Raw genomic sequence first — 9,740 nt, 5'->3', positions numbered from 1 at the left:
TCCCTCCCGCCCGCCCCCCAACACCGCTGCCCCAATCCCACATCCCCGTCCATCCCCACCCACTGTCTGATCCCTGTCCACGCCCCCTCCCTCCCCTCTCCGGGGCAGTCAGACTGTACACCAACAGTACGACTGCTGCTGCCTTTGTGGGGTAATTCTCCAAATAGCGCACACACACACGCACACACAAAATTTGACACGTTCTACCTCTGCCCTGTACAGAATAATGTTTGAGAGATTGTTTGGGGAAGAGGAGTTTAGGGTACGCCCCTGTGTAGAACTCCAGGGAAATTGCGGGGGGGGAGAGAGAGAGGGGGGAGGTCAGTCATTTAGAGACGGTGCCTGGACAATCCAGGACTGTTCTCAACAGCATTTCAATGAGCCGAGTTCATTTTAAATCATTGTACCTGTCAGGATCAGGATTGAAACAGATCGTTGACATAATGTTTCTATCGGGACCTTGAGATCCCCTTCAGATAATCCAAAATTCGGATAATTGATATTTGGAGAATTGAGGTTCCTCTGTACTCATCGAGATGCTTTTTAAATGTCGCAGTTGTACCAGCCTCCACCACTTCCTCTGGCAGCTCATTTCATACACGTACAACCCTCTGCATGAAAAGGTTGTCCTTTAGGTCTCTTTCATGTCTTTCCCCTCTCACCCTAAACCTATGCCCTCTAGTTCTGGACTCCCCCACCCCAGGGAAAAGACCTTGTCTACTTACCCTAGCCATGCCCCTCATGATTTTATTTTTGACGATAAATTGGAGAAATTGAGACTGTATTCTTGGAAAAAGGAAGGCTGAGAGGGGATCTGGTTAAAGTATTTGCAATCACGAGACAACTGGACAACATAAAGAGGGAAATATTTTGTGAATAGGTCAAGAATGAGAAGGGACACATTTAATATATTTAGCAAAAGTGATATGACAATAATTGATAATGAGAGTAAAGTCATGCAACAAATGGTTATTGTCTGGAATATGCTGTCTGAGTGTGTTAGATTCTGGATTAGTGGTGCTGGAAGAGCACAGCAGTTCAGGCAGCATCCAAGGAGCTTCAAAATCGACGTTTCGGGCAAAAGCCCTTTACCTGAGTGTGTTAGAGGCAGTTCCAAATGAAGCACTCAGAGATAACAGGATTGCTATTTGAAAAAGAAGCACATGCAGAGGGTGAGATGCTCATGTGGAGGCCCACTGAGCTGAATGGCTTCCTGCTGTGTTTGAATGATTATGTGTTTCTGTGATTATACTGGTTTCTGGCTGCAACATTATAGTGACAAACTCAGATGGTCAGAAAGGGCAGCAATAGAGCTGCTTTTAGGTGTCTGCACCATACTTAAGGAAATGAACCACTAAAAGGCTGTGCCCCTGTAATATATCCTGGTTTTAAACGTATGCCTGATAAAGAATGGGATTAGCTGGGATGCCTTCTGTAGTCAAACCAATATTTCCCCTTTCAGCTCCAACATGAAAACCCGGCGTGGGATAAAACGCTGAATGATGTTCAATATGTTTGTAACCTTTTGATCAAATTGATCAGCAACAGGAAAAAAAGTAATTTTCAAAGTCAATTTAACACTTCTTCCAGTAAAGTGGCCGTGCACTGATACAACAACAATACATCTTCACCTTGAGAATTAATGTCCCTATCTTGCTGGTGCCTGAGAACAAATCCCGTGTTAGCTTTGAAGAAAGGCAACGCCCACCGTTGGATGCTCCAACATTTTTTTGTGGCTGTTATATGAGGAAGAGGGGCTCAGAATACTGTCTGCTAGTATTTCCAATGAGGAAATCGTTCTAACATAGGGAATGAAAATTAATCATAAACCGCGGAGGAACAGCTCTCTATCTCAATCAGAAACAAATTACACTGGATTCCTGTTCTCGTTAAAAGTCACCCAGCTCAAACATTCACTCCACTCCTTTCTCCATAGAAGCTGCCACATCTGCTGAGTATTTCTAGCAATTACTGCAATAGAAACTCCATCTCTGATCGAAGCCTTAGTGATAGGGTAAATTTCCCAAACTCCTGATGTTTTAAAAGCTCCTGTGATCGTTTACATGTGAATACCTCATTCAATATTTACTGAACTAAGGCGCTAATATCTGACTTTTCTGTACAGGCTGCATTCTGGGGCCTTGCTGCTGGCATGTGTGCTGGCATAATCCGGATGATTTTGGATCTCATTTTCACTCCGCCAGCATGCGGCAGTCCTGATACACGGCCGGTGGTTGTCAGAGATGTTCACTTCCTGTACTTTTCCCTCATCCTCTGTCTCCTTACGCTTATTGTAGTGGTGATCGTCAGTCTCCTTTCTAAACCTCCACCGCCAGAGCAAGTAAGTGCTTGTAAAATACTTTGTTGAACTGTTCCTTAACTCTAGTGATTCCATTTCACTTATCGTGGAATAGCTAAGGCACAGAGGATTGTGACCGTGCTGGCTCTCTGCAAGAGTAAATTGGAGCCCCCTCACCCTCACCAGTCTCCCAATACCTTGCAAATGCTTGCTTTACAGACAATGACCCAATTCCCTTTGGTATAGCCCATGATTGAATCTGACTCTGCCCACTCCACTCTCAAAGGGGTTCAAAATACCTCTTGGTGCAGTGTGTGCTAATGCATTTTGAATATCAATATAAAAAAAAGATCAGATTCACTAGTTGCTTCTGCTCTGTGAACAGGCCATGCCTACTAGCCAAATATATAAGCACTTCCTAAAAAGAGCTGCTGTGAAAAAACAAAGAAAACCCAAGGCCACAGTGCCCAGCATCGAATTAACTTCATTTCAACAGAGCAGGGTTATGTTCAACGTAACTTGCTGAGTGCAGAAGATCCCCATTTTTATCTCAAGAGTGTGTCATTGGCTCAGATCATCAAGAGCAGTCCATATTTAAATGAGCAGCTAATCTAACTTGCAGCAGATTTGTTATAAACTGGGCAGTTGGTTGTGGTGGCAATAGGGAAGAATTTTATTGATAGTGGTCACAACACAGTACGATTTAAGTTTAAAATGGAAAAGAAAAGATAGCCTGAAGAAAAGATGTTGGATTGGGGGAAGGCAGATTTTATTCAAATAAGGCCAGTTCTGGCCAAAGTAGACTGGGAGCTGCTACTTGTGGGAAGATATTCCTGAAGAAGGGCTTATGCCCGAAACGTCGATTCTCCTGTTCCCTGGATGCTGCCTGACCTGCTGCGCTTTTCCAGCAACACATTTTCAGCAGGGAAGATATGCAGCATTCAAACAGGAAATAAGGAGAATCCCTTTCAGGTGAAATGTTGGAACGACAAGCCCAGAGAACTAGGAGAAGAAGAAAAAGTGAGGCTCTTAGCAATGTCAAGGGAGTGACCCAATCAAGGCCCTGGTGGAATGTTGAAAGTGAAGGGGGGGTATCTGTAGAAAGCAACGAGGAGAGCAATGAGGGGGCATGAAGGAACCGCTTTTCCAGCAACACATTTTCAGCAGGGAAGATATGCAGCATTCAGACAGGAAATAAGGAGAATCCCTTTCAGGTGAAATGTTGGAACGACAAGCCCAGAGAACTAGGAGAAGAAGGAAAAGTGAGGCTCTTAGCAATGTCAAGGGAGTGACCCAATCAAGGCCCTGGTGGAATGTTGAAAGTGAAGGGGGGGTATCTGTAGAAAGCAACGAGGAGAGCAATGAGGGGGCATGAAGGAACAGTAGTGGATAAAATTACTGAGAATCCCAAGATATTCTGTAAATAGATTGAATGGAAAAGGAAAACTAGGGCACTCTGTGCGTGGAGCCAGAGGATATTGGTAGAATGTTGAACAAGTACTTCACATCTGCCTTCATTCAGGAGGATGTCGTACAAAATCTGGGGAGAGGGATTATGAGGGTCTTGAGTAGATTGAAATAGGGAGTGAGGAGGCATTGGTGTCTCTAGCAATTTTAGAAGTGGACAAATCCTCAGGTCCAGAGGAGTTGCATCCCAGGCTGCTGTGGGCAGCAGGGCAAGAAATTGCAGGAACTCAGACCCAAATTTTAAATTCCTGCCTGGCCACAGGGGAGACACCAGGGGACTGGAGGACAGCTAATGCAGTTTCACTTTTCAAGGAGGATGGTAGAAATAAATCAGGGATATAAAGATCATTGAGTCTCACATCAGCTGTCGGGACACTAGTGGAGGAAACATTGAAGGAGAGAATTCATCTCCACTTGGAGGCAGGGTTTGTTCAGGAACAGTCAGTATGGTTCTGTCAGAGGGAGATTACTGGGGAGCTGATGGCATGGTCATATTAGTACTTGTCTGTTAATGCAGAGAAAGTGAGGACTACAGCTGTTGGAGATCAGAGTCAAGAGTGTGGTACTGGAAAAGCAGGTCAGGCAGCATCCGAGGAGCAGGAGAATCAATGTTTCGGGCATCCCAAGATGTCGATACCCCTGCTCTTCGGATGCTGCCTGACCTGCTGTGCTTTTCCAGTACCACAATCTCGACTGTTAACCTAGAGATCCAGGTAATGTTCTGGGGATCCGGGTTTGAATCCTGCTATGACAGATAATAGAATTTGAATTCATTGAAAATCTGGAGTGAAGAGACTAATGATGACCATGAATCCATTATCAATTGTTGGAAAACCCCATCTGGTTCATTAATGCCCTTTGGTGAAGAAAGCTACCATCCTTACCTGGTCTGGCCTCCATGTGACTCCAGACTCGAAGCAATGTGGTTTACTCTTAATTGGCTTAGGGATGGGCAATAAATGCTAGTTTGACGAGCAATGCCCTCATCTTGTGAATGAATAAAACCAGATCACACCTAACATTTTCTCAGGTCACCAGGTGTGTGGACGAGGGTAGTACAGTTGATGTAGTTTGTATGGATGTCAGCAAAGTCTCTGAGAAAGTCTTGCATGGAGACTGACAAATAAAGTAAAAGCAAATGAGATCCAGGGTAGCATGGCATGATGGATCTGAAATTAGATGTGAATATGAGGGGGATAATGATGCAACGATGGCTCAGTGGTTAGCACTGCTGCCTCACAGCGCCAGGGACCCAGGTTCAATTCCAACCTTGGGCGACTGTCTGTCTGGAGTTTGCACATTCTCCCCGTGTCTGCATGGGTTTCCTCCGGGTGCTCCAGTTTTCTCTCACAGTGCAAAGGTTAGGTGGATTGGGTCATTCTAAATGTCCAGGGATGTGCAGGTTAGATGGGTTAGCACATGGGAAATGTGGGGTTACAGGGATGGTGCGGGGATCTGGGTGGCATGCTCTTCGGAGGGTCAGTGCGGCCTTAATAGGCTGAATGACCTCTATGTGCACTGTAGGTATTCTATGATAATAAGAAAGTTCATGGATGGTACAAAGATTGGCCAGGATGGTTAACAGTAAGGAGAAAGGTCTTAGTTTACAGCACAATAGGTTGGTCAGATAGGCAGATCAGATGGAATTGAACCCTGAAACGTGTGAGGTGGTGCACTCTGGAAGAAGTAACAAGAGAAGGCATACTCGGTGAATGGAAGGGCACTAGGAACCTCAAAGAAACCAGAGGGACCCTGAGGTGGCAGAACACAGTAATAGGGTGGCTAAGAAGCATGTGAGACACTTACAACTGAGATGATAAGAGCGGGGAGATCATGTTGGAGCTGTCTAGACTTTGGTTAGGCCATAGTTAAAGTACTGTATGCAGTTCTGGTCACCGCACTATCGGAAGGCTGTCATTACACTGGAGGCAGTGCAGAGGGCTCGTTGCTGCTGTTTAGCTATGAAGAGAGGCTGGATAAGTTCAAGTTGTTTTCTTTGGAGCAAAGACATTGGAGGAGAGACCAGACTGTGGTGTATGAGATCCTGAGGGGCATGGACAGGATGGATAGAAACCAGCTGTTCATCTTAGTCAAAGGATGAATAATGAGGGTGTACAATTTTAAAGAGAAGGGCAGGACATTTGGAAGGGATTTGAGAAAAGGTACTCCACCCAGACATTGATAGGAGTCTGAAATGTACTGTCTGGGAGGGAAGTAGAGGATGGAAACATCACAACCTCTATAAAGTACATGTACTATCATAACATTCAAGGCTATGGGCCAAGTGCTAGGATGTGGGATTGGTGTAGATAGGTCATCACAGACTTGATGGGCTGAAGGGCCTCTTCTGTGCTGTATGACTCAATGATTGTATAAGGACTGTGCAGTGGTCACTCCTACAGATATTATCCTTTTTACCCTCAATCAGTTTTGTCTTCAATGGATGTGTGATGCTCTGTTTCAATCTGCATTCCCAGATCGCTCAGTTGACCTGGTATACACGCCATGCCAATCAATTGGAACCTCATGACCAGGGTGATCTTGTCATGGTTCAAGGGTCAGATACGACACTAACGGAAAATATCACAAATGAAGACTTGGATTTCTCCTTGGAAGGTAGGCTAGCCTTTGCATTCACCTCACTGCATAGCACCTGGATTATAGCATCATCCACACAACAGAAGGATACTGTTACTGTTAATTACAATGAGAATCTGGGCCCCTCCCAAACTGACTTAATCAAAGAACTCTTCTCTCTATTGCTTACTAGACAACTGAGCCACAAAAAGGTAAATGGAAGGCCAGTGCTAAGGCCCCTTCTTACTCCTTAAATAAAGAAGCAAACGTATCACATATGTACCATCAAGCTCCTTCACTTCAAAAGTGTACACTAAAGAACTCTTAGACAATTTTGCAAAGTTTTTGCGGGAATGCAAAGGACAAGATTATTTATAATGTTTGCTGAATTGGTTACTACTAAGCATAGATTCAGGATTGCCAATGAAAGGCTGAAATGGAAAGATAGAAAAAATAGATCACAGAAATTGTTCTGGTGAATGGTCACAGACCTGAAAGCCAAAACTGTCTTTCTCTCCACAGTTGCTGCCTGACCTACAAAGTACCTCCAGCATTTTCTGATATTTCACATTTTCACAAAATGTAGTATTTTGTTTAGTTTTTCATCATTGTTCGAACAAATTGTTATTTTCACAAGTAGCTATCCGAGTAATTTTAACTTAACATACCTGACAGGATACTGATTGAAACAGATTGTCCTGTTTTAAAACTCATCTAATTTTACTTACACTTGAAGTTTCCCCTCCAAGCTGTGGTGGGTAAATCACCATAAGTTATGTTTACTTATACAGAAATCCTGTAGACAATCAAATATTCAAATGGTGATTTAAACTTTATTGCATGTAGCAACCAAACTAAGACCATGTTAAGCATCACAACCCAACTTGGTTATTCCTCGATTAATGGTGTAACTTGGCCAGATTCCACTAACCATATCTGTCTCTACAAGTGTCCAGGATTCGACCCTTGTAAAGTCAATATGTTCTTTGAAGGTCTCTGAAGGGGGAGCTCTGCTGTTCCATTCTTATACAGACTTTTCTCCTTCAGATCTGTGATGTGATATATTGATGATTCTTTTAAAGTCCTTTCATCCAAATCACTGCAATTTTGCAACTTACCTTCTTGTTGGAAGTAATTTCCTTGTTCCTTATTACATTTGGCTTTAACTGTCTGTTCGAGTCCACAACTTTCCTGTGATGCACTCCTTAAATTTTTCGGCAATTCAATCCTTGTCCTTTATGGTATTAAAGTATCCACTTTATCAAGCAGGCATCCAAACAGTTTGTCTATATATTCTCAACCCTCTCTTTTCCCAGATATGGCTATTTGCTTTCAATTCCTATATAAATGTGTCCTTGTCCTTTAGTAGCTGAGTCCAGACAGAGTTATTGCTACTTCTTTCTGTGTAATGGTTTATCTTTGTTTCTTTCGATCTATGAAAAGTTATTAAAGTTCTGAAGTTTATAATATTGTAAAACCCCACACCATCCTGGCTGGGAATTACATCACTGCTGCTTCAGTATTGCTGGGTCACAATGCTGGAACTCCCGCCTGGACAGCGGTTCGAGAAGCCAGCTCACCACCAACTTCTCCAGGGCATTTAAGGATGGCATTAAACACTGACCCATCCACCAATGACCACATTCTGTGCAATTGAAAACCAGTTGTAGTTGTATCAGGAGGTGAAGTTGTAAAGAGCAAACACAAGTAGGCCGTATGATGTAAGGCAGTAAATAATCCACAGGATGAATGCAGACTTGCTACTCCATTTAAAGAAAGGTCATTGGTGAACACAGTTCCAGTGTCAATGTGAAAAGGGGAATGTAGCAGGTCTCTTAGTTTGGTTTCATCACTAAACTGTCACTGTTTTTGGAGGCATGGAGCATTTCAAGCCACTGCCCCTTCCTTCTGCATCTGGCCGTTGTTTCAATGGGTAGGTGGGGAAGGATTGGAATGAGATAAAAGAGGCAGGATAATCACCACAGGTAGGAATGGGGGGGGAATGAATAGAGATGACTCATTTAAAATACTAATTTAAGGATCAGAATATTGACTATAAAAATTTCAAAATTAATGGTAGTTATGCTTATGTTTTGCAGGTAAAAGGACAATGAAAGCAAAAGCATTGTGCGTGTTGTTGTGGTGCCTTGGGATGGAAGAAAGACAGATGCATATTTCTTTTGTCGACACTCAAACCCGTTATATTGGCTCACTTTATGAAGAGCCCCGCCTGCGCTATGTCGTCAATGCTAACTTACTCCTTTGTGTGGGTGCTGTTATCTTTCTTTACAGTTATTTTGCATAAGACAATAAACCAATCATATGTCTACAAAATGACACTGTCAATTATTTATTTGAAACACACCACACACCTCAGTGTGAACTTTGCTTTTTGAGTTTTCCCAGCAATTCCTGCTTTGTGTTCCTCATCCAGTGTGTTAGATACTGGAGGCAGACTGCTCAGAGTGAAGTGTGACACCCACGGCCATCAGAGTTTACTCCCAGCACCTGACTGAAGGAAGATTTTTAATACTGTTTTGATTAAGTTTAACACAGCCTTTTTTTTCAGTTATATATAATATCTCTAAAATGCCTTTCTTTATTAGCCAGAGACTAAATAAAACTTTAATAGTTTTCATAAAAAATATTTAAAGTGTATAAAGAATGTTCTCACTAGATTGTCAAAGAGGGAATAGGTTCAGTTCGAAATGAGTGCCTGAGACCATATGTTTACAATTCCTGCACCATGTGGACAAAGTTCAAACTCACACAACACCAGGTTATAGTCCAACAGGTTTAATTGAAAGCACTAGCTTTCGGAGCGACGCTCCTTCATCAAGTGGAGGTGCAGCGCTCCAAAAGCTAGTGTGCTTCCAATTAAACCTGTTGGACTATAACCTGGTGTTGTGTGATTTTTTAACTTTGTACACCCCAGTCCAACACCGGCATCTCCAAATCATGCACCATTTGGGAAGACACAGGGACTACGCTGTCATTGAAAGGGAGAGAGTTAGAGAGTCATACAACACAGAAAAGGCCCTTCAGCCCATCAGATCCTCACCCACCTAACAACACTAATCCTAACTTCCAGCACTTGGCCCAGAGCCTTGACTGTTATGACATTTCAATGTACTTTTGAAAGGTTGTGAGATATGCAACCCACTCTTCAGCAGCATCTCCAGCTGCTTTAGCTTATGCTCAGTATTTCAAAGTGTGGGGAGCAGCTGGAGTCACTGCACATCTTCAGGGTTGCTAAGAGTTTCCTGGACCCCTTATTCCAAGAAAAGGCCAGTCCTTGGGCAACAAACAGTCAGGACAGTATCTGGGCAGCTTTCAGGAAGACAGCAAGAGGCAGGAAGTACAGGAATCATCAGAGTATATGCCAACTCTTAAACAG

General features: G+C 43.2%; 1 protein-coding gene across 1 annotated transcript in view; it reads left to right on the top strand.

The window, feature by feature from the left end:
• The window catches only part of LOC122560397 (sodium/myo-inositol cotransporter 2-like), a 66,681-nt gene extending 58,029 nt beyond the window's left edge, over window positions 1–8,652 (top strand). The window contains exons 14-16 of the mRNA XM_043711029.1: window positions 2,126–2,341; window positions 6,244–6,382; window positions 8,443–8,652. Of these exons, the coding sequence (XP_043566964.1) occupies window positions 2,126–2,341; window positions 6,244–6,382; window positions 8,443–8,648 (561 nt within the window). The 3' untranslated portion in view covers window positions 8,649–8,652. The remainder of the gene's footprint in view (window positions 1–2,125; window positions 2,342–6,243; window positions 6,383–8,442) is intronic.
• The last annotated feature ends 1,088 nt before the right edge of the window (window positions 8,653–9,740 follow it).

The sequence above is a fragment of the Chiloscyllium plagiosum genome, chromosome 21 (genome assembly GCF_004010195.1).
Source record: "Chiloscyllium plagiosum isolate BGI_BamShark_2017 chromosome 21, ASM401019v2, whole genome shotgun sequence".
NCBI lineage: Eukaryota > Metazoa > Chordata > Chondrichthyes > Orectolobiformes > Hemiscylliidae > Chiloscyllium > Chiloscyllium plagiosum.
This window is presented reverse-complemented; position numbering and strand designations above follow the sequence as displayed.